General features: G+C 33.7%; 2 protein-coding genes across 6 annotated transcripts; one reads left to right on the top strand and one right to left on the bottom strand.

The window, feature by feature from the left end:
• On the top strand, positions 596 to 7,788 carry LOC109713244 (transcription factor bHLH68-like). 5 transcript variants are annotated; one of them, XM_020237263.1, is made up of 8 exons: positions 596 to 1,068; positions 1,478 to 1,847; positions 3,446 to 3,520; positions 3,695 to 3,760; positions 4,963 to 5,028; positions 6,319 to 6,369; positions 7,030 to 7,085; positions 7,449 to 7,788. In XM_020237263.1, the coding sequence occupies exons 1-8, from the start codon at positions 827 to 829 to the stop codon at positions 7,483 to 7,485; spliced, it is 963 nt and encodes a 320-aa protein (XP_020092852.1). In that variant the 5' UTR covers positions 596 to 826; the 3' UTR covers positions 7,486 to 7,788. The 5 variants fall into 5 exon arrangements, with proteins under 5 accessions (XP_020092852.1, XP_020092845.1, XP_020092832.1 ...); XM_020237243.1 differs by having other exon boundaries at positions 597 to 1,068; positions 7,041 to 7,085; XM_020237270.1 differs by having other exon boundaries at positions 910 to 1,068; positions 1,464 to 1,847; positions 7,041 to 7,085.
• LOC109713239 (malonate--CoA ligase) lies at positions 7,935 to 18,297 on the bottom strand. Its single transcript, XM_020237239.1, has 17 exons — positions 17,948 to 18,297; positions 16,835 to 17,016; positions 16,076 to 16,282; positions 14,872 to 15,073; positions 14,271 to 14,359; positions 13,295 to 13,364; positions 12,734 to 12,786; positions 12,339 to 12,446; positions 11,832 to 11,930; positions 11,122 to 11,214; positions 10,932 to 11,009; positions 10,679 to 10,780; positions 10,473 to 10,563; positions 9,630 to 9,703; positions 9,067 to 9,246; positions 8,364 to 8,417; positions 7,935 to 8,258 (listed from the first exon to the last, which is right to left on the bottom strand). Exons 1-17 carry the CDS (start codon positions 18,120 to 18,122, stop codon positions 8,214 to 8,216), a joined length of 1,902 nt encoding a protein of 633 aa, XP_020092828.1. The 5' UTR covers positions 18,123 to 18,297; the 3' UTR covers positions 7,935 to 8,213.

Here is a 27,474-nt window from a genome sequence, read left to right as displayed (position 1 = left end):
AGAGTTAAGTCCTATACAGAGCACAATGCTACACCACTGGGCTAGAGAATTATAATTGGATATATCAACTAAAGGAGCTCAGGCCTGATATCATATTACTTAAAAAATTAAGGGAAAACTTCAAAAACCCCCCTTGTGGTTTCAATTTTTTTCACTTTAGTACCCTGTGGTTTAAAATGTATCAAGTTAGTATCCCGTGGTTTCTCACTTTATCACTTTAGTACCCTGTGGTTTAAAGTGTATCAAGTTAGTACCCTGTGGTTTTGCACTTTATCACTTTAGTACCCTGTGGTTTTAATTTTGTATCAAGTTAGTACCCTGTGGTTTTTTAAATCACAGGGTACTAAAGTGATAAAGTGCAAAACTACAGGGTACTAACTTGATACACTTTAAACCACAGGATACTAAAGTGATAAAGTGAGAAACTACAGGGTACTAACTTGATAAACTTTAAACCAAAGGGTACTAAAATGAAAAAGTGTGAAACCACAGGGGGGGTTTTTGAAGTTTTCCCAAAAATTAACTTAATTAGAGATTGTCTAGTAACTAATTTAGCACTATAAAATTATTTACTAATTAAAGAGGGGGTGTAAAAGAAGGCAAAAAAACAAAAGCACTACATGAGACCACATGTTCTTCCAAACAAAGTATTGTGGCTCATCTCCAAGACTTAGTGGTGATGTAGGAGAATCAAAGCAAACATAGGAAGATTGATAGAGAGCTACATCATGAGTAATAATAAGGTCATGAAGAGCTAGGAATATTGTTTTGCTAGCTCTCTTGTGCAACAAATGATATGTAGGAGAAAAACCCTAGCTGGTGGAACATGAATAGGCTAAGATCACAAGCTCAAGACTCCCCACAACAACCTTCTTCCTCCTCCTCTTCAGCACCACCACCACCACCATCATCATCTTTTTCATCTTTGTCGTCGTCATCATCATCGCCGTCGTCATGTTCATCTTCTTCTATGTATACTCACTACACAAATCAATCCAATCTTCCTAATACCACCCTCTACAGGCAGGATAATCAAATTTTTCCAAAGTCATGGAGCCAACTACTGCTGTAATAATCTCTCTCTCTCTCTCTCTCTCTCTCTCTCTCTCTCTCTCTCTCTCTCTAGATCTCTCTCTCTCTCTCTAGACAGACTCTGATACCATGTTGTCCAAGAGATCAACATAGTAGTAACTAGCCAAAATTAGTCTTAATTAGCATATCTATCTCTCTCTCTTACTCTCTCTTTCTCTAGTCAGACTCTGATACCATGCATGTTATCCAAAAGATCAAGTTAGTAGTAACTAGTCAAGATTAGTCTTAACATCTCTATCTATCTATCTAACTATTAGCCTTATGAAAAGACCTGAACTTTCAATCTAAGTAGTTCAAGCATGTCTCTTATTTTTTAACTTATTTCTTAACTTGTATTTTGGTGATGAGCTACACTTTAACAACAGTTTTAGTTGGTGACTCACAGGGATGGATTGGTAGAAGAAAAAGAAGAAGAAGAAGATGATGATGATGATAGGATGATCAGCAGCAGCTTTGCTCCTCATTTCCAACCCAAGTTGGTGGAGAATTGGAAGGATCAGGTGCTGTACCCACCACCAAACACCAACATAGTTGGTCCAAAACAAGAGGGCTATGAAAGTGGCTTCATGTATCAAAATAAAACTGAGGATATTCAAATCACAATGAGGGCTCCATTTTGGAGCCATGCTCTACATGCTTCTTCTATTAATTCTTGTGCCACAACAAGTTTAAGCAGCAGTAGCAGCAGCATGTTGGATATCTCAAAGAGCAAGCCAGATAGCAACAATCTACCACTAGAAATTTCATCTGATCAGGTATACTAAGGGGATTAATATTCTACCATTAATTAGCAACATGCTATTTGATTCTACTGCTGCTTCTTCTTCTTCTTCTTCTTCTTCTTTTTTGGTAAAGATTTATGGAACTTACTTGAGCTGTGGATCATTTTGATTTGGCTATCCAATATTTCAAAAGTTTGATTTTACTGTCCAACCTTTCAATTTGATTGATTTGATCGGTCAACAACGTTTCAACTTCAAAATTTAAATGCATTAATTATTTATCTTTATAGATTTAGTTAGTATATTTTATATGATTCTCATAACCATAAATTTATTAAAAATAAGCAATTAGCTTAAATTTTGAAGTTAAAGTGTCGTTGATTTACCCAAATCAAATATATTAAAAGATTGGATAGTAAAATCAAAATTTTTGAAAGCTTGAGTAGAAGATTTAAAGTGGTCTATAGTCCATGTAAGGTTTGTAGAAGCTTTACTTTACAAACTTGAAATTCTACTTTAAGTGACTTAATTGTTAAAAATATGACAGCGGGGAGAAAATTGAGATCAAGCTAAACTTTTAGAGACCGAGTTATTTGTTCGGATTGGAATTAATGCATGCTAATTAAGGCTGAAATTAAAATTCAGGTCAAACTTCGCCATTAAATTTGCAATCAACCATTCGTTTGTTTTTTTTTGTTTTTTTTAATCCAAATAGTGCAACTACAAGTTAATTTGCATGTCCTTCCATATTTGCTTAGAACTTGTACATAGTATCTATTATTATGTACTCTTTCATTTTGTTTCTCGTTCATTTTCTTTTTCTTTTTTCTTTTAATTTTTTATAGCTTAAATTATATAAAATTTTTCTGTTAAAATTCGATTTTTCATTTTCTCCCCTGTTATTTAAAAATCTACACTTTGTCCCCTTGTAAAATAAAAAATGTTCACAAGTTAGTACGGTATGAACTGTGATGACAAAATGATCATTTTGTCCTTCATCATTTTATCTTCTCCTTCATCTTGCTCATCCGCCGTCTCGATCGGCCGCAGTTCGCGCCTCGATCGGCTGCGGTTACTCTCCATTTTTTTCTCCACTTGCTCCCCTTCTCCTCTTGCACCCTCGTCGCCCCTCCATTTCGGCGACAGTAGAGAGGAAATCGAGATGGGCTTGGATGGAGAGGTGGGCAAGAACAACGAGGACGAAGGCTAAGCGGCGGAGGGCGAGGGGGTGTTTGTAGGCGCAGACGGAGATGCGAGCGAGGGCGAGGCAGTGGAGGAGGGTGAGGCGGAGGAGAGCGAAACAACAGTAGAGAGGGTGGAGGCTTTTTTTGGCATAAAAAAATATTTTATAACGGAATCCTAACGGATCACTAACAGTAGGGGGTGAAGTGAATATTATTTATTTTACAAGAGAGCAAAATATAGATTTTTAAATGACAAAAAAGAACAGTAAAAAATTAAGTTTTGACATAAAATTTTCTGTAGTTTAGCTTTTTTTATATGTACGTGAGGAGTTCTGTTGATTTAATAGTGCCAATCTCATGTAAAAAGGTGAAGCTTTGGAGAGATTTGTACGAGTTCTTAACTTTTTTTTTTCCTTCTTTTTTTAATAATTTTTCTGCTTTTTGTAGTGCAACAGCACAACTGGTTCAGCTCTCAAAAAGGCAAGAGTCCAAATCTCCTCCGTGTCACAACCAAGTATCAAGGTTTTGTTTTGACCATTATTTTTGTACATATTCACACTCACACACACACACACACACACTCTCTCTCTCTCTCTCTCTCTAGTATCAATATATCACAAGATGTAAATATTAGAGAGTATAATAATAATAATAATAATAATAATAATAATAAAGTACTCTTTAATTTTTTATCAGGTGAGAAAGGAGAAGTTAGGAGATAGAATAACAGCTCTTCACCAACTTGTTTCACCATTTGGAAAGGTATTTATTGCTCATGACTAAGGCAAATTATAGGGGTTTTTTTTTGCAAATGGCCCCTGAAAAAACTTTATTTTAAAATTAGCTCTAATAAATTTATAATTGCAAAAATGACCCTACTACTGCCACGCAGGCGCCACGCAAGCGCCCCGTGCGCGGACTGGGTGTCTGGTTGGCAAGTTGAACACGGTGAATCATTCATCGTGTTCAAACACGGTGATCACCGTGTTTCATATTTATATTTATATTCCTTTTTTTTTCTTTTAGGGATGTCAACGGGTCGGATTTGGATCGGGTTTTCAAAAATCCGAATTCGAATCCGAAAATCAAATTAAAATCCGAACCCGAATCCGAAAATCAAATTAAAATCGGAACCCAAATCCGAAAATCAAATTAAAACCCGAACCCGAATATGAACCCCGCGGGTTTTAAAAATCCATACTCATATAACTTTAATATATAAATATGGGTATGGATTTTAAAACCCAGCGGGCTCAGATACATGTTCGGGTTTTTATTTGATTTTTGGATTCGATTTCGGATTTTTGAAAATCCGATCCAAATCTGACCCGTTTACATTCCTAAAAGAGAAGAAAAGGAATATAAATAGAAATATGAAACACGGTGAATGATTCACCGTGTTCAACTTGCCAACCAAGCTCTCAGCCCGCCTACGTGGTGCTTGCGTGACAGTAGTAGAGTCATTTTTGCACTTATAAATTTGTTCAGGCTAGTTTTAAAATAAAATTTTATCAGAGGACTATTTGCAAAAAAAATCCTAAATTATATCATAGAGTGCACAAATTACCTTAGTGCTTCATATATAATAATAAAAGCATAAAAATATAATAATTAATAACACCGAAAAGGTGAAAAATGTATGAAATTTATCTAACCTACGACCCATTTTGACGCGATTATCTAATTTGTTTTTTTAAAAAAAATCTGAGTTACACTAAACACATGGATCACATGAAACATTATAATTAAACTGATTGAAATAAGCAACACCCCAAAATCTGAAATGGTAACCTATCAAAATACTCACTCAAATAAATTAAAATTTTAAAGATTAAATACTCAGATTAAGCGGATGATAGCCCGGAAAAATTTTATATTTGTTGTCCATCTTTTTATTTTTTTTATAATATTCTAAAGTAATGATATATATAATTGATAATTGATAGTGGAGTTTTTTTTTTCAGACTGACACAGCATCTGTACTACAAGAAGCCATTGGCTACATCAGATTCCTCCATCATCAAATTGAGGTCTCTCTCTCTCTCTCTCTCTCTCTCCCTCTCTAACACCAGGAACACAAATTAAGTAGTGAGAAGATCCTTTTGGGACTAATTAAGAGCATGCACAAAATAAAGTGTATGTAGCACTGTTATTTGGTGTAGTAGTATATATTTTGGCTTACCGTCCCTAGCGTAAGTGACAAAGGATTTGGTGGTTGATATTCGAGATCTCAAGTTCGAATTCTAGTTGAGTCATATTTCTAGCTAAGTTTATTTCTAAATGAAATAAACAAAGCGGGTAGCATGCTACCTATTTCTCTCAAAAAAAACAAAAAAAAATNTATATATATATTGAATTAGGTTGGAATACTATTAATAGTAAAACGCTTTTTTTGCTATCAATTTTTTAACTCTTGGATGAAAATTTATAGGGTCGGGATAATATTAGTTGGTTAGAGTTGAGTGGTCTCCCTAGGGTTGAATGGTTTCCACTGGGTTATAGTATTTAATCCAATGGTTAGAAATAATAAAAAGAGTTGATCCAAAGGCTAAAAAATTGGTAGCAACAATGAAATTTTGCTACTAATAGTAGCCCAGTCCATCTCTCTCTCTCTCTCTCTCTCTCTCTCTCTCTCTCTATATATATATATATATAGAGTAGAGCTACTATACTCTTATGAGTATTAGGCCCTTCGTACTCATAAGTTGTTTTCGATAATGGGACTTCCAAATCGACGATCTACTCTGTTAAATATGATCTAGAATATTTGAAACTTCTAAAAAATAAATTTCGTAATTTTTCAAAATCATAATAAATTCCATCAAGCAAGTATAAAATGAACAGTCGAAATCAAACAACGTCCTAAAAATGGATGATCGGATTCTTCAATTTAAGATCGGAGTTATTGATCTTTATCTAGGTAGTGAATAGAATTTTTTATTAAAAATTCAAATGATTTCGATTCTTTTAGACCGTTAAACTAGCAAGTATCCCATACGGCCGTTAAAAACTGTCAATTTTGTAACCTTTTGATCGTAAGGTAAATGATGTCGAAAAATTATGAAATTTGATTTCTATAAGTTTTAAATGCTATAGATAACGTTTGACGGTATGGATCGTCGACTCGAAAACTCTATCATCGAAAACAACTTATGAGTACGAAAGCGATCGTACTCATAAAAGTATAGTAGCCGGACTCTATATATATATATTGGTTTTTATTAGTGCCTTATTATTATTTTCTCATGCTTTCTATTTATTGATTATACCCCCAATCATTTCACATCTCTTTTTTTTTTCTTTTTTTTTTTTTAATGCAGGCCCTGTGCTTACCACACTTGGTTGATGGATCAACAAATTCGAGGCAGCTTGTAAGTAGTTTTTTTTTTTTTTTTTTTTTTCTTTTGTGATGATATGCAGAAAACTATTTTGAACATACAAGATGAAAATTCATGATGCGTACTTCATCTTTTTTAGCAAGCAAAAATGCATATGGTTTTGAAGGTTTTCTTTTTGGTACGTTAACAGTTTATTATTCCTTTCGGAAATTGGTGAAGTATGGAGCACTTTTGTTACAAATCAAGGAATTACAAACCAGTTTTGATTATAAAGAGAGTAAAATTACCACTAAATTTTTTTTGTTAGGAATAGAAAAAGTAAAGATAACATTAACTGCTCTATCCCTTAAAAAGTGAATAATAATAGTCATTAACTTTCACCTTTCAAGAGGTAGAAATAGAAAGTTGTTCTGTCACCGACCGTCCCTAGAGCAAGTGGCAAAGAGCTTGGTGGTTGGTACCCGAAACCCAAATTCGAATCCTAGTTGATTCACATTTCTAGCTAAGCTCATTTCTGAATAAAATAAACGAAGCGGGTAGCGTGCTACCTATCTCTCTCTCAAAAAAAAAAAAAAAAGAAAGTTGTTCTGTCGCTATCAAAATTAGATACGTGAATATCAGCTCCCCGTGATTAGCCACGATCGCCAAAAGCATTCAATTAGATTACTATAAAAATCTAACTAATTAGAGTAGATTCGTCTCAGGAAAAAGATGAGAGGAATGACGTTTCTCATGAAGTCCAGTTCCAGGTAAATATTAATTCTTCGTTTCATTAAATTTATGGCCCCTTAAAAAAAGTTTCGCACCAAGATTCATCTTTTGCAGCCTCTTTTTTTTTAAAAAAAATTCAAATATGGAAAAATAAGCATGATTGGCTTTTGACAAGAAGATTTATCAGTGCTTTGAAGCCTGTGAAGTTCTTCATGCCCTCCTTTTCTGTGCTTCTTCTTCTTTTTTTTTAACAGCAATTGGAGAATAATTTCATGGGTATTAATGTGTGGATTGTGAAATGCTTTTTCTTTTTCTTTTCTTTTTCTTTTCCTTTTGTAAGTGGTAATGGTTGGCACCAGATAAGTTAAGAATTAACTTAGTGTTTGCTACATCAATCACAGGATCAGGATGCTTGTGATGAGCCAAAGAAGGATTTAAGGAGTAAAGGATTGTGCTTGGTTCCCATATCCTTAATCCTGTATGTCGACAGAGATAATAAAGCAAATTACTGGGGTTAAGGGAATTTGTATTTAAATCCAAGTTTTATGTACAAACATGTGGAAAAGATTAGTAGTAGCAACTTCAAACTTGGGACTTCGCTATTTAACTTTGCGATTCCATTGCATGTAATTGTAGTTTCAGTAGGCATCTTAAATGTTAATTCATGGTAGTAACATGTAGCTGGGTGTATAAATTTAGATTATTTTACTCTTAAAAGAAACGAGGAGTTTATTGGGTTCATTGAAAGATAACATTTCAACAATCATTTTTCTGAAGAACTATACAAGCTACTTTCTATGGTGATAATAATACCAAGCTTCGTCAAGCATTTCCACTTCTTAATTATTTTGGATAGATATATGGAGATGATCTGGTGCTTCTAGGTCTTTAGACATAAAATGATGTTCCAACCAGAACTTGGTATACGAGAGATAAGGAAAAGATACAACATAAATAGCTAGGTTCAATAGCTTAGTACGTGCATAGGTATTTCTACACTAACTTTGCTACAATATCAATAATTAGTTATCTGGTAGATGAGATGATGCTAGAGGAAAAAAAGAGAGAAAGTGGGAGGGCTTTATTCGAGCGCGACTAACCCAGTTTGAGGCCAACTGGGTGGGAGGATTGACCAGTTGTAAGCTACATCTTTTTAATAGCTGCATTTATGATTCCCCTGCCAATAATTTCTTCAGCTCTTTCTTGTTCACCTGTAAAGAGAAAGTCAGTAAGCCGCTTTATGAAATAAAAAGGAAAAATGAGGGGGGGTGGAAAGAAGCAAGTTTCGGCGACAATTATTGGAACCATATATCTACCTTTCCCATGGCATTTCGAGGAAGCGAGTCCCACAGAAACAATCGCGTTGGTATCTGACACACAAATAAGAACTAATCAGATATATGCGGTAAGCACAATGGAGCTTTTATTGGATTCGTGTACAGTATATTTGATGATGCACCTTCGAGCCAAAACGGCAAAGTAGAAAAGGTTACAATGGGTGAAACTAACCCTCTAAATGTTGTGATTTTCACTCGGTCACCTAAAAATATAGAAAGCCGCTATACTACCTCCTGAAACTATGATTTTGCATCATTTAGGCTCCTTACACTAGCGTTCGCTAGGCTATATATATATATCTCACTTTGCTCATAGGTCAATGGGGATGGGGTACTATGTATAAAATGAAGAATGTAGGTTTAAGATTTTCTGCGAGGAGGGGAAGCAATGTGAAAATCACAACTTCTATAGAACGGCTCATGCTTTATAGCCTTACTAGAGAGGAAATAATACAAGTGAGCAGTGCACTACAAAGGATCACGCAAGAGAGATCTGCAACTAAGATCATCAAACATCAGCTCACTTCAGGATTGCACTAAACAAAAGAAAACTTCTAAGTGAAATGTCAATAACGGAAGATTGCTTGTCTATTTTTGCAATTTTATCTACAAGAAAACCTAAAAGAGAATGGAATATGAAAGTTTTATGCAAATAAGATAAAAGAATTGTCTTAAAAAGAACCTTGTATGGCGCTAGTCTCTCCGTGGACCAGCTCCTTAATTCCTCCAAGCTAAGGGCCGGTTTAAGCTCTTGTTCAGCTTTTTTCTTTGCTTCTTCCTGAGGCACAATTATTGCGCAGACAACTTCACCGTAGTCCTTGTCGGGTAAGCCCAATACGCAGCACTCTGACACGGCCTCGTGCTGACAAAAACAAATTTAACCTATGTGAGCTCAGTCACAGAAGAATCAGAAAGTTTTTAAACTTCAATAGATAAATAGGTAAATACAAAATTTATAAACTTTACAAGTTTGTAAATGCCCGTAAAGGGGTATGCTCTGATAATCTTTTGTACGATTATGGGTTAAATCTCCAAATTGATTTTTCTTTTTCATTTCTTACCTTCTCGGCGTCATTGCTAACTAAAATGTGGCTCAAATTTATGTAATCTATGCTAACTACAATGGTAACATATTCATGACAGTGCACATTTTAAAACAAAGGAAATGGGAAGATTGGCTGGTAACCATTTATAAGAAAGAGTACTTTATGACATGTACCACTTGCTATGACATGTACCACTTGCCTCTAGAATTACTGCCTCAATTTCCAATGCAGAAAGTTTATATCCACCGACTTTCATGATATCAGCATTAGTACCTGTCCATTGGATTACCAGAATTAATGAGAAAAGGAGAGTGAAAAAAGCAAAAAAGAAATAATGATCTCATCGTGGCTCATAAATAGTGGCAAAATGTATAAATGTGAATTATCAACTAAAACATACTAATATCAACTAGAACATACTAGAATTAGTTTGATTATTTTGTAGAACCATCAAGATCTTAAAGAGAAATAATGATATGATTCAGTACAAATATTTGCGCAAGCATCAATCTACTTTTTGTTTAATGCCTTCCTTTCCTGTTTTGACTGGACTTTTGAGTATTATGTTTGCCAATTCTACTTGTCACTCTCAATTGGAATATCATTACAAATATTTAAAAAATTTAGAAAAGAATGTACATAAAGTAGGGAGATCAAAGAATCTAGAACACATATTCACATTTTTATAGACTAAAGTGCTCCACAGACTTATTTCATTGAACTATCATTCATTTTCAGCAGAACTAGAGGCAATAATAATATCGCCAGCAAGACCATTCACCACGGTGAAACAATTTTGAACACAAAAGCTAATTGTAGATATCTAGTATATTATGTAGTAGCGTCTGTAATACACAACATGATGCAAAAAGGAGTGCAAAACAGGAGTAGGAAACTAACAAAGCTCACTATAGTAGAAGCTTATATACTTTATACATAACCAGAAAACTGACAGTTACTCATGATAAATAAGTTCATTATGACTGAGGAAATATCAAATCAACGAAAAAGATGAACAATTTATGGAATCGATATAACTTACGTCCTAATATTATGTAGTAGCTGTCCTCATCCACTGTAACTGTATCACCAGTCTTGAAGAAACCACCGTCAATAAATGACGCCTTTGTTATCTGAGACCAAAATCGTGGGGGAAAAAAATGAAACATGAACACAACCTCAATAAATTTCATTAGTTAGAATGCCTGTTCACAAAAAATAGGACAAAAACAGCAGAACTGATCATACCTCTGGTTGTTTCCAATATTCTTTAAACAGAGATGGACTTCTCACACAAAGTTCTCCCACTCCAGTTGTAGTTTCACTGCCGTCCTCTGTAATTATCTTGACCTAAACTTCATTATATAAAGCTATCATCGGATCTTCATGGACAAGTAAAAATAAAGGAGAAGCATGTAGACGATTAACAAAAAATTAGAACAATGCAATAACTATTAAGATGTACGAATCTAGTAATGCCCTCAAAAGTTTTTCAACTCACCTCAACACGAGGAAGAGGTTTGCCAACTGTGCCTCCTTTTCGGATACCATGCAATGGATTAGACAGCGCCATGACAAACTGTTAACATCTACTCATCAGCATAAACTGTAAAACTACTATTCATATGATTTTATCAAGGCTATGAAGCAGGTTGCTTTAAGGTTAGAGGTTCAGTGGTATGAAAACTGACCTCTGTCATTCCATAGCGTTCTAAAAGGCGATGCCCTGTTATCTCTTCCCATTGTTTCATAATTGGGTATGGAAGTGCCGATGAACCACACATCTAGAGAAGAAAATTTTCAATCACATCAAAATTATGAATATATCTTCAAAAGACTGTTTGGTCTCTGTAACACCATTCAGAGCAGCTAGCGAGCATTAACAATCTACAGTAGGGTGAGCATTGGTTGGTTCAATTTGGTATTTTGGGTTTCTTTTTCTTTTCTTTTGGTTACAAACCGAGCCAAAAACCAAAATCATAGACATAAATAGACAGAACCATATTGAAAAAATTGTTCTGGCTAGGTTGGTAAAAATTTGTTCTGGCTAGGTTGGTTTATTCTGTCTGGATTTGATTGAATACATCCATTGTCCCTTCTATTTAAAGGGTATTTAATCCAATCCTATCCGTCAAGCCTTTTATACGGATGTAGCGATTAAGCACTACAGTTGTCCAATTATTAACATGGTATTAAATTATTATTATTTGGTTCAGTTTATTTGGAACCAACCTAAGTTGCTGATTTAAGCCACACCAAATTAACAGAAAGACTCTGTTTGGTCACAAATTCGATTAAGACTGATTAGTGAAAACCCCCAACAGACAACATTATCTAGCGGCAAGCTTCAAATACTTCACTTCCTTAACAGTAGAAGCTACAAAGATGTCGGCGTGCTTACCATGAGACGCAAATGATTGGCAGCAGATGCAGAAGCTGCTTGCAGATCAGGGTCCATAGCTTCATATCCTTGAAGAAGCCTAGTATACATTGTTGGAACCTAAAACAATGGATAATGAAAGTCCATGTAATAATTGGGTAAGATAATTTTTGGAAAAAACAAAATCTTCGTACATTGATAGTTCAAGCAAAAGTTAAAACTGTCCGCATATAAGAAATCAACAAAATCAAGTTGGAATAAGATCATAATCAACAGTTTGAGACTCTGCGGCTTTATCAACTATGAAATCTACAATATCTTTCATGAGAACCCCATTTCGGAACTATATTTTGAGCTCTCAATGAACAAAAAATACAATGCGGCATTTACTCTAAAGCTTTTGAAGTCAAAAGAAAATATAGTAGAATAACAAGTATGAATTTTTTAGGTGGAAACTGAGAAAATAGACAAGTATGAATATTCTGAAAATGTAAATCGCCATGTATATACTTCAAAATTTGATCTTACTCCAGTAAACAAGGTAATAGCGTCATCAGCTTTGCTACCATCTTTCGGGTACGATTCACGCCACCGCTGCCATACACCACGTACACTAAATTTTGGCATGAACTCAACCTGCATTTACAAAATTTCAAACATATCAAACATGATTAGTGCATAACAGATCCGTAGCTAAAATTTTGATAAAAAAAATTGTGTATCTATAGGTTCTTGACCAAATAACATGCCAATACACTATATATAAGGAACTCTTCCCAATGATTGAAGGATATGGAGTCTTATGGGCTCAACGAAAATTACAACAATTTACCAGTCACATAATGAAATACAAGATTAGCTTTTATCTGAACATAAATCATATCAATCTGATATATAAAGTCTTCAGAAAGCAGAAAATTTACCACTGATCCAGCATAAAGAGGAGCGAGTAAAGCATTGAAAAGACCATGGACGTGTAAAGCAGAAGTTAAGGGTTTCAGAAGAAAAGAGAAAGAAAAAAGAAGTTAATGTATGCGAAGAATATTTAAAATAAAAAAAAAAAAACGAGATGATATTCCTTGATTAAATAACAAACCTAAGCAACAAATATTGCAGGTCCATATGATGCATGCATGGTCAAAATGTACTTAAACCAAAAATAAAAGAGTAAAAGATATTTATCAATCCTCCCTGTGATATCCCAATATTGTAACTTAGTCACCAAATTTATCACTTAAACATTTTAGTCCTGCACTTCCTTATATGTCGCCATCCAATCCCTGGCCACAAAACTAAATAATGCAGAAAAAGCTTATTCTAAGTAAAATTCAAAGACTAAGTCACAATATCAGGATAATAGATGAACTATCCATACATCCTACTCAAAGAAATTGGAATTTGAAGGTAGACATATCGTATGGTTTGAATCACAGTGAATACAAAAATTTATTAATTCCTGAATAAGACGAAATCATGGTGGATATGGTGTAAAGGTAAACAATGCAGGAACTGATCAGCAATTGTATATTCCCATGCCTCCGTCAGAATTTGGACCTGCAAACAAGCCAACAGAAGATTGTAAATGCCACAGTTCGGCAAAAAATCAGAAACACTAACGCAAATTATGCATTAACAGCAACTAACATCTTAATCACAATATGTAGCTAATTATACTCATCGAGTAATAGACATATAATCTAGAATAAGTAATATATAATCCTTCAGACACCTCATCTCATTATAAATGGAATCGCTACAAAATATAGTACAGCAGGAAAATATTCTAAAAAATATAATCCAAGAATTTGGTAGGTTGAGCCCATATTTCTGGGAGCAAGAAAATAAATTTGCAGCAAAAGTTAATTCCCAACATGCTGATAAATGAAGACATTAGGCAAGTCGATTCATATGCGGCACATATGCCATCATCAGCTTGCCTAGAAATCAAAGCATCCTTAATTATGTCAAGAAATCATGAGCTAAAACATACAAACTTTGTAGTTAATATACAGAATTTCTTAGCTTGAACATTTTATGTTACAATGTCTTAAAGGTTATGTTAGAAGAGTGCTCTTCTCCAATTTTCCCACAGTAAGAGAGCTTGTTTGTGATAATACTTACCCTTATGAGAGGGAGGCCGGGAAAGAGAGTCAAGAATACTCCTAAATTATAAAGGCTTTAGTCTTTCCTCACAATCAATGTAAAAGCAAATAGTTGATGGCGCATACATTACATATAGTCTAGATTGTTTGAAGTTTCTAAAAAAATTTTAAAAAACAATTGGTTTCTTGGATATCTTCTACCTGGGAAGTATGAAGGATTAAATCATTCTAGAAGAATTATAGCTTAACTACAACACTTAGTTGCAAAAACAGCAAAGAAGCATAAGAAACTTAGAACGTGAAGAACACAAGTCTAAGTTTCTAATAAGTAGAATTATAAGTTTTATTTGCATAGTACCTGAGAAATAATACTCCTGTGAGTGTGGACTACACCTTTCGGTTTACCAGTTGTACCACTTGTGTAAAGAATTAGGGCAGGGTCATCACCTGCATTTCAAAGATCATTTACTCTTCTGTTGTTCTTTTTTTTATCTTTAAAACCTTATCATTACAAAACTCTAAGTAGAGCAATTGTTGTAAGATTGTTTGGCTCATGAATACAGTAAAGTTTCTGTGATGATCTCTAGAAAAGTAATATGCTCGTTGAATATACGAAGCAGTCTGAAGTTGAGAGATAGTGTAATAATACTGCTCAGTTTTAAATGCCAGGATAATAGGTCGAACGGTGTTCCTTCTAACTAGTAAGATGAACACCTGGCATATGCACCACAACAGTAAGAACAGAAGATACATATATATACAAATATTTTGGCACCTCTTCCATTTTTTTTTTAAAAAAAAATGATTTTCTTACCCTAGAGAATAAGAACATCCTTTTGAGGTCAAACAATATCTTGAACATTTTATGATCGTTAATGGTCCAATAACAATCTCAGAATCACAACCAAGACATCTTTACAAGATACCAGGAGGAACCATAATAGCAAAAAAAATGATACCTGCATCTTTTCTTGACTCATCAAGTTTTGCCACCAGAGCAGAAGTTGACGTGGTTAGTTTGGTCTCTGAAAGTTCATCTGGATCCTTCTTTGGAGTCATACTGGTGACTGCAGGAAGAAGAGAGAGTCGAGCAGAACATTTAGCGGCCACGTTCTCCATAACTTCTTGATGCTCTTGAGTGCTCAGAATGATGGAAATATCCTACAAATTAGAGTGTCACAGAATGTATGCGCTTTTTATATAGTAAATGTGCAGGAGCAAGCAAGCTCAAAAGCAAAAGAATGCACTGCCTTATTTTCCTGAAATATCCAGATAAATGTACCAGGTGAATCAATCAAAATCCCAATGTGATAAGCAATCTAATCATGTTTAGTTGGTCCTCATCCGAGAAGAATATCTCAATGGTACAAAATCGCAACAAACTTTCAGAATCTAAAGATAGCATCTTACAAGCACATGACCTATAACACATGGGCACTCTCATACTGTGATATATACAGATAAAAATATGTTTGTACTTTCTACAAAACATATACAAGAAAATGTCTGACTTAACTACAAAAGATTCTACTCTCAATCTCTCTGAATTAGAAATCAACTAGTGCTATCTAGCTTCCACCAAGAATTGACAACTCTATTAACACATCGGCTTCAAATAAGTCCAGAGAATAAGAGCAAAAGTATCAGGGACAAGTATCCCAGGGAAAAAAGTCAAATTCTCAGTGTATAAATGATGCCAACACTTCCCAAATGTAATTCATTATTTTTAATACGCATATCTATGATCCCCAACAATCAACCAATTAGCTGTCTGCAAGGATTTAAGTGCCGTGGCACGGGGTCATGCCGAAAACTTGCCGGCACGGTACGGCACGGTGCGTGCCGGTTAAAAAAATTCTTGTGTGTCGACACATATAGCATGAAATATTTATTTTCTTTAGCAACAAAATATTCTAACTATTTATTATGTCTTTTTATCGTATCTTTTGAACATTATTGAGGAAATTACTTCCTAATTTAAAGAATAGAGGGTTTTGAGCTGTGCCATCGACACGGGGTCTGTATCGTGCCGATATCTTGTTGGCACGGTACGGCACGGTGGATACGGCCTATGCCGACGGGCACTTAAAACCTTGGTTGTCTGTTCCACAATTATCTGATGTCATAGCTTAAGTTGGTAAGAGTTGAATATTGAGTACAAACCGAATCATTCATCACATGCAAAATCTCTGCTTCTGGATAGCTGAGGGCAATTGGAACAGCAACTCCACCAGAAAGCCAAGTTCCTAAGATTCCAGCAACAAATTCAGGAGAAGGTTTAGCCACAATCCCCACACGAGTCCCATGAAGGCTGCTTTTTCCATTGATGTCTTCAACAGGAGAATTTCCAGCTTCGCAGCTATGATGCATCTAAACCATCGGATCAAATTATTCATCAATAATATACTACCATATATCATAAGCATATTCCAAGTGATAAGCGTGCAATGATATATCTAGGCTGATATTTAACAAAACAAAAATTATTCATTGCTGAAACAAGCTTAGAATTTACAAGATAAACTACATCGATGACAATATCCCCCATTGTCGCTGTATGGGAATTGAGCCAAAACTAAATACTAAATATCTAGAAGATGAGTGGAACAGAAATGAAAATGTTATGAACTCTCCGGCGTGAGTAGCTTGAATGAAGAGCAAAATGATAGAGGGTTCTTTATGGTGTTACGGTGACATAAGACAAACAGATGCAAATGAGTATTTGCTAATAGGTGAGATGAAAACATAAACAAATAAAAAAGGGTGGAGAAAGGCCCAAAATGGCACTGGGAAACATATTACAGAAAATTTAACATTAATAGTACTTGCTAATTTGCAGCAGTAATGGGCCATTTTGAGCTAACAGGCTTATCCATTTGTTCAAATGTAGAGATAGACAACGGAGAAGGAAGCTATACTTACATTTTCAATCCATTTGTTGCTTAAAATGTTGGAAATATCCAAAGCAGATGCTACAATCTGAGCATAACTGTAACTTTTCTGGTCAGATATTATGGCAGTGCGTTCATGATTTGCCGAAGCATGTCGTAGAGCTTCTTTGGCAACCTCCATGAATGTATGAGCAGATGGTACTATACTCTCAGCTATATTGCAAAAAAAAAGGACATAATATATCAGATCACACACAACAATGACATTTCCAGCTAACAATAATTTTGACAATGAGTTTCTCAAAAATTAATGCCGATAATGAAAATCATAATTGTAATACTGCATGAGTTACTTGACGCCGTTCACGCCAATCCCTTTCGGCATACATCTGTGTCTTAACCAATGTATTCTTTCTATGAAAAACCGGGCATATTTTGCTCGCTGTGTTTCTAACCAAATCTTTCATGTCGTCTACTTAGAAACTAGCAAACTACAGCTCACTCCCCTCAGTTAAATTGCGACGGCATCATATTTTCTAAAAAAAAGTAAGATAAAAGCACAATTGAGCGCCGCCCCTCACTACGAATCAACCATTATAACTAACTAAACAGTAAACGCACAGCAATTCGAATCAACTCAACTTCCATTACTTAAATTTTAGCTCTCTTCTACCAGTTGAGCATGCAAGAGCATCATTTGCTCAAAACAAGATCAAATCACAATATAATGCTCCAAACGTCGAACAGATCACCATAGATATCTAAAACAGACACTAATACGCAGCATCTCAACTTCCCAGTACTAAACTTCGAGCGGGGGCTCATTTCCACCATTCGTTCCAGAAACAAGGCCAAAACACAATAAAACTTTCATCATAAACACCTAAAACAGCCACGAATTCTAAAAGCACCGCAACTTCCACTACTCAATTTCGAGCTCACCTCCATCATACTACAAAACACAAATCAGGTTTACCGAACACGAAACGAGCGTCCACGACCACTACCCCGCAAACTCCACGCAAGCACCTCGATCGAGCCCTAATCGGGCCAAAAAAAAAAAAAAAAAAAAAAAAAAAAAAAAACCCCAGCAAAACAAGCAAGAATCGGGGCAAAAGGGTAGGTGCGGGGGGAGGGAACTCACAGGAGAAGGGGCGAGGAGGAGATCGGGGGATCCGAGGAAACCCTAGGGGAGGGGGCGAGGGGGGGGAGCTCACACCACGAGGACGAGGACGAGGACGAGGACGAGGAAGAGCACGAGCACATGAATATGAGAAGGAGCGGATGAGGGGGAGGTTGGGGCATTTGAATGCGCTCATAATAACGAGCGGATCGGCGCGGTGTCCTCGCTCATTTAATCGCCGCCGATGGGGCCCACCACCATCGCGTGCGCCGTTGTTCTTGTTGGCAGGAGCCGAGGAGGAGGAGGAGGAGGACGAGGGAGCGGAGCCGCGGCGCACGTTAGCGGCGCGCGCCGAGGAATCTCTCGCGCGGGGGGCAGGGGGTTTAAATACTCGCGGCGCTTCATCGCGGCGTTTCGCTCCCCTCTGCGGCGAGGGGAGGGCGGTGACGTGGGGGATTTACGAGAAACTAGCGCCTGCACCAGGTCCACCACGTCATCGTGGACCGATATCCATTTTTTTCTTTCTTTTAATAGAAAGGTAGCATGTTATCCGCTTCATTTAGTCTTTTAGAAATAATAATTAGAATTCAAACTTGGAATTTCGGGTAGCGATCATAAAATTCTTTGCCACTTACTAGAGACGGTTTGTGACCAATATCCAATTTGCCTCTTATGTCCTCTGGCATTTTTCTGATTTACTATTATTATGTAATTTTATTTTACAAGTTATTATAAAAATACGTTGTTAAACTTAATAGTTAAAAAAAGAAAAAAAATCCTTTTTTATGACTACGGTATGATATAATTTAGTATTTTACTTGTTTATAATTTATACGTTCTCACATTATAATTTACTTATAAATGTATATTGTCTTGCTAGTCTTTTTAATAATGAATTATTATGATAAGTTAAAAATAAAATCATAAAATAGTTTGAGACAACTTTTTGAGCTACTGGATAATAAAGTAAAATTATGTTAAGCTATAATTTATTATATTTTTCTTTTTATTTTATTCTACATGCATTTTAAAATTTTAAGATATATTTTTTCAGTTCTCTGCAAAAAATTTAAGTATAGTATAATTCAACGTGTTATGATGCATACACTCAATTCAAATTAAATAATTTTTAGAAAAAATCAAATGTATTATGCTACAGATGAATTATAAAATTACTCTACGTGTAGTAATTTTTAGCGCAATAAAACCAGTATTTCATAATTTTTAAAAAAATTATACGTATATTTTGTATTTATAGAAAGTACTTTGCAAATCAATCTATTGCATTACAAGTCAATTAAATATAATAAAAATAACATAGCTAATATATTATTATATGTAATCATCATATAAAATTATAAAAATAGAGAAAGAAAATAATTTTTTAAAAAAGAGTTGAGATTCAATGGAAAGGGAGAAGATTGGGTGGAGAACTGGGCGGTCTACGGGATGACGTGATGGACTCGGTGCGCTTAAAATTTATGATTAATCCACACAAGAGACGGTGGCGCATGCGGGACCGTCAATTAACGTGCGACGGCCATCGACTTTCCTTTATCCGCACGAGCCGTATTATGCGGCCGCCCGCGTAATGATCCCCATCGAGTGAGATGGAAAAGAAGGAAACGGAACGTAAAGGAGTGCGCGCGCCCCTTTGCTTTTGGCGTGTCGCACTATGGTTTGAACCTGGCTTGGCCCAAACTTAGGTCCCGTTTGGAGACTCCTAAAAACGTAGCATAGTTAAACTAATCTATGCTATACACCGGTAAGAAATAATCCTATAAAGTGTTTAGAAGAAGAAAAAAAATGACGTAATTTTTGAAATATAGTTATACTATATCCTAAAAAATGAAGTAAAATTATAATCCACTCTAACCAAAGGAAAAAAATTCTACCATTTTGGGCTCCCTTACCCCAAACATGTATCAAGTTTTAAATATTAAGTTTCAACATAAAATTTTAAATTTCAATCTAAATTTTATATTTCAAATTTAAAAATTATAAAATTTAATTTTAATTTTGATTTTAAATTTTAAATTTTAAATTTTAAATTTCTAATTTCTAATTTTGAATTTCAAATTTTTAAATTTAAAATTTAAAATTTAAATTAAAAATTTACAAATTTACAAATTTAAAATTTGAAATTTGAAATTTGAAATTTTAATTTTAATTTTCAATTTTCAATTTTCACAAATTTCAAATTTCAAATTTTAAATTTTTAAAATTTATAAATATGTAAATTTATAANTAAATTTTAAATTTTAAATTTTAAATTTTAACTTTTAAATTTTGAAATTTAAATTTAAAATCAGAACCTCTAATTTTAAAATTTTAATTTGAAATTTAAAATTTAAAATTTTAATTTTTAAAATTGAATTTTAAATTTCAAATTTAAATTTTAAATTTTGAATTTCAAATTTGAATGTTAAATTTCAAATTTTATATTTTGAATTTCAAATTAAAATTTTCAAATTTCAAATTTCAAATTTCAAACTTTAAATTTTAAATTTCAAATTTCAAATATAAAATTTAATTTAATTTTTAAAATTTAAAATTTAAAATTTAAAATTTAAAATTTAAAATTTAAAATTTTATTTTTAAATTTTGAATTTTAATTTTTTAAAATTTTATTTTTAAATTTTGAATTTCAAAATTTAAAAAATCTAATTGTTATAAATCCTGTGGAATTGTACGATATGTATCCAAACAGCTTAAAAATAAAGCTGTGGAATTTTTTTGTAGTCACAGGATTCCGTATTTTATTTAGACCAAAACTACAGAATAAAAATTCTATAAAGTTTTTTAACTATGCATCCAAATAGGGCCTAGTGGGCCCCACGTTTGGAGAGATTTTGTCCAACAAAATCGAAATGTGAGCCGATTCTAGAGGAAAATGTGTAGCAGTTGTTGTCACGGATAAAATATTTTTTGCTGACTTCTTCTTGATAGTGGCTCGATCTTCGAAGGAGCGTTCTGTTAGAAATTTTGTTGGGGCGTTCTAAAAGTTTCTATGCAAATATCAAAACTGATGATATGAATACCGACAGGTCAACTGTCTCTTAGAATTTCTAGGTGGGCAATGACTATAGTCTGTTGGGAGCTTGCAGCATCCCTCTTTGCCTTATAGTTATACGCCACTTGGCGTCTTTTTATTTGTAGTCTGGGTGGCGAGTTGCCTATATAAGGATGTGGCTTTCACACCCTCTCCTTAGGAAAATCAGTTGTACTCTTAATTCTATCAATATGCAATATTTCTCAAACTCTCTCTCTCTTGTTGTTAGTTGAGGGCGAGTAGGTCCTAACTTAGCAAATAGAGAGATAAGCTTGCTCACTTCACGAAAGAAGGCAAGCGCCACACAGGCTAGGCAAGCGATTTCGCTTCAGTCCGTGACAAGCTGCTCTTCAAATTTTGGATCTCGAATATTATCTATCAATTTTTTTACTTACACGAATAACATTTTCGTTTTAGGGCATATTTGGTTGGCCGAAAGTGAAGCATCAAAAGTGCAAATACTTCTAGAAATTGACGCCTTATCAGTTGTTTGGTTTGCGAAAATGAATATGAAAAATTACTTTACGAAAGTGACATGATAAAGTGAGTTATAACCAAATCTCTTTTTTTTTACTTCGGCTCAAAAAATTCAGAAGTCACCAACAGTGGAGAGTTTAGTTAAGAGGTTATATGTGGTCTTAGCTTTGATATTTGAATTTATTTTTAAAGATAAGTTTTACTTTAAATTTGAACTTCAATTTGCACTTTGAATTCTAAAATTTTATATTTGTTTAAATTTAAAATTTAAATTTTAATCAAATTATTTTTAGCTAAGAACTTCAATTTGAACTTTGAATTCAAATTGTTCCAACTATAAATTCAAATTATTGACTGAATTTGAATTAAAAATTTAAATTTTCAAGTACAAATTCAAATTTGAATTTGTAATGATTTTCAGTTTGAATTTTCATTTGAATTATGAATTCAAATGTTCAATTCGAATATTGGTTTAAACTCAAATTTTATTTTAAATTTATATTAATTCAAACTGTGAATTCATGTTTGAATTCAGAATTTAAAATCAAAGAGTAAATTAATATATAATTCAAATTATAAATTCAAATTATGAATTTAAATTTGAATAAATATTCTAATTTTTGTGTTGAACTTTTATTTTAAAATTTAATTTTAGTTATGAATTATAACTTAAATTTTAAATTCAAATTGTAAATTAAATTTATGTCTTAAATTTTAATTATAAATTCAACTCAGATTTAACTTTAAATTTAAATTTTAAAATATAATTTTGAATTCTAAATATAAATTTAAATTAAACTTTTCATTTAAATTGCAATTATAAGCCGTTTCTTTATATTTTTATCTCTTTATATATAATTTAATAATCAAAATTATAAAATTATAGTTTTAATGTTTTTAATTTATAGCAAACCAAACAATCGAACTAAAAAGTCACTTTTACAAAAGTGACTTTTTTCACTTCATCCACTTTCGAACAACCAAACATATCCTTTAACGAAAGTGAGAAGAGTTTAAATGAAGCGTACTTATCTCTCCCTGTTTATTTCTATAATTATAAAAGTGAAATTTTTTAGTTCTGTTATTTATTTGTCTTAAATGAAGCGTACTTATCTCTCCCTGTTTATTACTATAATTATAAAAGTGAAGTTTTTTAGTTCTGTTATTTATTTGTCAAAAAGTAATGATGAAAAAACTATATTATATTATATATATATATATATATGATAAATAACTAGAGAAATAGTAAATTATAATATAATAAATACAAATTTGATATAATTATATTCTTACATAATTAAAAATGTAATTTAGAATAACTTAATTAAATGTTTATACATAAATTATAATAATATAATAATAAAATCATGATAGTAAACAAAATATTATTACTTAACTAATTAATATTTATTTTATTTTTAAACGTGCAAATTAAATGAAAAGATATTAAAACTTAACTAATCAATTTTCATCATATTTCAAATATACAAACTGAATAAAAAATAATTAGTACCATAATTAATTATATTTAAATATAGCTCGTATTATAAGTTGTATTATTATTATTTTTCTTTATCACTCTTTATCTTAATTAACTTCCATCCTATTCTAGATAACTCAATGATTGTATCTTTATTACGAAATAACCATGGCTGTGTAATTCATATGTAGCTTTATCATAGTTATAGTTGAATGAATAACCGCATATGCGGTGGCTTAGAGGAGTATATAATTAATAATGGTTTTGATTAATTAATATTTTGTAGTTTAGTTTTTTTCTCCAATGCATTTTAGATTTTGCATTATGCAAGAAGTAGTAGTATCAGAGCAAATAACGTCTTCCACCGTTAAAGGCTTAATTCGAGAAGTCCGATTAACAGATAACATATTGTGCCTTCACAAAAGCCATGAGACTTAACTAATTTACTTAAAGTGCATAAACACAGCATTCACATCCACGTATCTTGATTGTGACTCAGCCTAGCTGGCCTTATGCTACTTCGAAGATGACTCAACACAGCTTGATCAGCGCCTGGATAAATTCACAGTATGCGGGAATAGAATCCATGATCTCTGACTCTGGAACCACTTGTCGTATCGTTAACGCTAATCATTAATCCCAAAAACGAGCTCAAGCTGTTAAAAATGAATAAATAATTCACTTAAAGTGTACATACACAACGTCCACGGATCTCGATTGTATCTTAGTCCAACCAGCCTCACGCCACGTCGGGCAACGATCCAACTCAACCTTCTGCTATTTCGAAAATAACTTGATCCAACTTGATCTATCTCCGCAGGACAGAATACAACTCTTTGAAGCCAACAATGAGGCTGTTAGTAGTAGTGTAATCGAAGCTCATTAGCTACTTCGCGTCGCACTTACCTAAATCTTTATACAAACTAAAGTTGCCGAGTCACGTTGGCCATGACATCGCGGAAACGCACGAAAGTCCATATGGTCAAAATTATGAGCTCCAGATTCTTTGAATTATCAAGTACACGATCTATCTGCTTCTCAGAAAAGATTGAGCTTTTTTTTACTCTCCTAAAAAGACGGACCAACTAAAGAGCTGTATTTTCAAATAGATTACTTTGATTATTCTATCAAAATCGGGTCAAAGTCGCAATCTGTTTGTGAATGATCTGACGAGAAAAAAATAATATAATTTTTAAAAATTAATTTTCAGATTTTCTAATAGTGGTTAGATCAGCTCAGAATCTAAAAAATGAGTGGATTGAGCTCTAAGTGAACTCTTTTTTAAATATTTTTAATTAAATATTAATTTATTATTAATATTAAATAATAGTGATTAAAATATTATATTATTTTTATATCAGTAGTATGTTTAGATCTTAAATTAAAATTTAAGCATAATAATTTAAAAGAATTTTTAAAAAAAATATAATAAATGAGAGAAAACATGCAACGGTCCAATTCCAGCGAACGAGGTGGCGGCGCTCGGTGGAACGGGTCTATATCCGACGTGTGGGGTCCACAAGTCGGTGTTGCGACCGTGATATGGTAGCGTTACACCGAAGCGGTTTCACCCACCGTTCACCCACAATGGCTGTAATAATTTAATTAATTTAATGTTGGGGGGTGGATGTGGATCCACATTAATTTATTTGATTTAATGAGGGGGTATCCGCATTTAGTGTTCGCAAAATTCTAGAAGATACACACTATTGCCCAAATAGGAGCTCAGGAAACTTTAAATATTACCCCTATGATTTCGCACTTTTTTAATTTAATATCTTATAGTTTAAAGTGTATTAATTTAGTTTCCTGTGATTTTATTTTTCGCTTTATATTATTAATTCCATTATTTTTTTTTTCTTAAATCAGTGACAAAGTTCAAACTAAAGGGTACTATAGTGAATATTAGATAAACCTAAGTGGATATATGAAGTTTTTTTGTATATAATTTAACGAAATATTAACGAAAAAGCTGACGAAAAGAGAAAAATAAAACTACAGGACATTAAATTGATACACTTTAAACCACAGGGTACTAAAGTGAGAAAGTGCGAAACCACATGGGTGGTATTTGAAGTTTACCTTAGTTTTATACTCCTCTTTTGGTTCTGCGTAAAACGGATTGAAAAATTATTTTCTATATAAAAAATATTTTTTTATTCGTTTGGTTTGTCGTATAAAATTATTTTTACGTTTTTGAAAGAAAATTAAAGCTTTCATTTTCTACCATTTTGCGGGTTGAAAATAAAAACTCGATCTGTGTAAAAATTTTTCATTTATTTTTTTTCCATCAAATAAAATAAATGTAAATTTTTTTCCTTCCAACTAAACCAATGTTGATAGAAAATTATTTTTTTTCCTACGATTCAAACACTATAAAATGTAAAAAAAAAATTTCCACCAAAAATATTTTTCCATTAAAAATTATTTTTCATAGTTTTGCCTTGAACCAAACGGACCCTAATAAAAAATTCATTAAGCATGAGATAAAACTTTTCAGGAGAGCTCAGAATTCACTGTCTGTCGGATCGTTGGCGCTAACTATTAATCCCAAAAGCTCGAGCTGTTAGAAATACGCAACCAATTCACTTAAAGCGTACAGAAACAGTGCCCACGGGTCTCGATTGTGACTCGGCCCACCTGGCCTCATACTACTTCGAACATGACTCGGCCCAACCCAGCCTCATGCCATTTCGAACATGGCTTGGCCCACATGGCCTCCCGCCACAGGGCAGGATGCTGGCCCATTTAAGCCGACAATCCCCCATACAGCACCTGCACACATTTGCAGCATGCAGGAATCGAACCCGTGACCTCTGGCTCTGATACCACTTGTCGGATCGTTGGCGCTAACCATTAATCCCAAAAGCTCGAGCTGTTAGAAATACGCAACCAATTCACTTAAAGCGTACAGAAACAGCGCCCACGGGTCTCGATTGTGACTCGGCCCACCTGGTCTCACGCCACTTCAAAATGACTCGACCCAACTCAGCCTTACGCCATTTCGAACATGACTCGGCCCACATGGCCTCCCGCCACAGGGCAGGATGCTTGCCCATTTAAGCCAACAATGTGTCGGATCGCTGACGCTAACCATTAATCCCAAATGCTCGAGCTGTTAGAAATACGCAACCAATTCACTTAAAGCGTACAGAAACAGCGCCCACGGGTCTCGATTGTGACTGGGCCCACCTGGCCTCACGCCACTTCGAACATGACTCGGCTCAACCCAGCCTCACGCCATTTCGAACATGACTCGGCCCACATAGCCTCCCGCCACAGGACAGGATGCTGGCCCATTTAAGTCAACAATGCATTAATTTTGCCTCTAATTAAAAATTCGTTGAATATCTTTTGATGTTAAAATAAAAAATTCTAACAGGGAAAACTATAATCTTTAAATAAGGACAAAACTGATAGAAAATCGTGAATGGGGTCTTCTTAACGCAGCGTTATTGGAGCGCTCTCCACTATTTTTTTTTTCCCCAAAAACTGTAGATGGGTAGGCAATTTTTCTTTTTCTTTTTCTTTTTCTTTTTTTTTATTTTTTTTTATTTTTGCTAGCATAACTTAGGATTCGAATATTATTTCGAGCAAGATGTCTCTCACTGCAAGCTGAATGATAAATGCTTTAGGCACTTCAAAACATTATAGTTTGCTAATAATATATTGATAAATTTATGTGGCCAATATGTTGTTTCGCATGATTTTCACCTATCAAGGAGATTAGCAAGTAAAAAAAAACATAAAATTCTATTGATTATAGATGAGGAATTGAGCTCCTATGCTTTTAAAAATATCAAGTCATTGGTACTTGTAAGTTTTCGACCCTTAAATTAAGGGATGTGCGGTTAGGATTAATTATGTGGGCCCCCTAAAGTTGAGTGGGTGGTTGGTTGAATAGTATAATCTAACGGGTGAAAATGATCAAAAGCGTAGATCTAACAGTAAAAAATTTACAAGCACCAAATGCTTGGTGCTGGTAAAAGCATTACAGCCGGACTCTATAGATGAGATTTGTAGCTTAAAAGTGGAAAATATTTCAAATACCATTCATGTGGTTTCACACTTTCTTACTTTATTACCCTATAGTTTAAAGTGAATATTCGATTTCACTAATTTTTTTCGTTAAATCAGTAACAAAGTTAAAGCTGAAGGGTATTAAAGTGAATATTCGACAAACCTATATAGGATATCTGAAATTTTTTTGTATATAATTTAACGAAATATTAACAGAAAAGCTGACGAAAAGATAAAAATGAAACTACAGGGCACTAACTTGATATACTTTAGGAAAAACTTCAAAAACCTCCCGTGTGGTTTCGTAGTTTCTGACTTTGTCCCCCTGTGGTTTAAAATGTATCAATTTGCCCTCCTATGGTTTCTTTTTTCTCTTTTTCTTATCAATTTCATTATCTTTTTTCTTAAATCAGTGATAAAGTTAAATTAAAGGGTACTAAAGTGAATATTTGATAAATTTAGATAGGAATCTGAAGTTTTTTTGTATATAATTTAATGAAATATTAACGAAAAAGCTGC

Source organism: Ananas comosus, linkage group 1 (assembly GCF_001540865.1).
Source record: "Ananas comosus cultivar F153 linkage group 1, ASM154086v1, whole genome shotgun sequence".
In the NCBI taxonomy this organism is placed as follows: domain Eukaryota; kingdom Viridiplantae; phylum Streptophyta; class Magnoliopsida; order Poales; family Bromeliaceae; genus Ananas; species Ananas comosus.
Note: the sequence above shows the minus strand (reverse complement) of the source record. Positions and strands in the feature narration are given on the sequence as shown.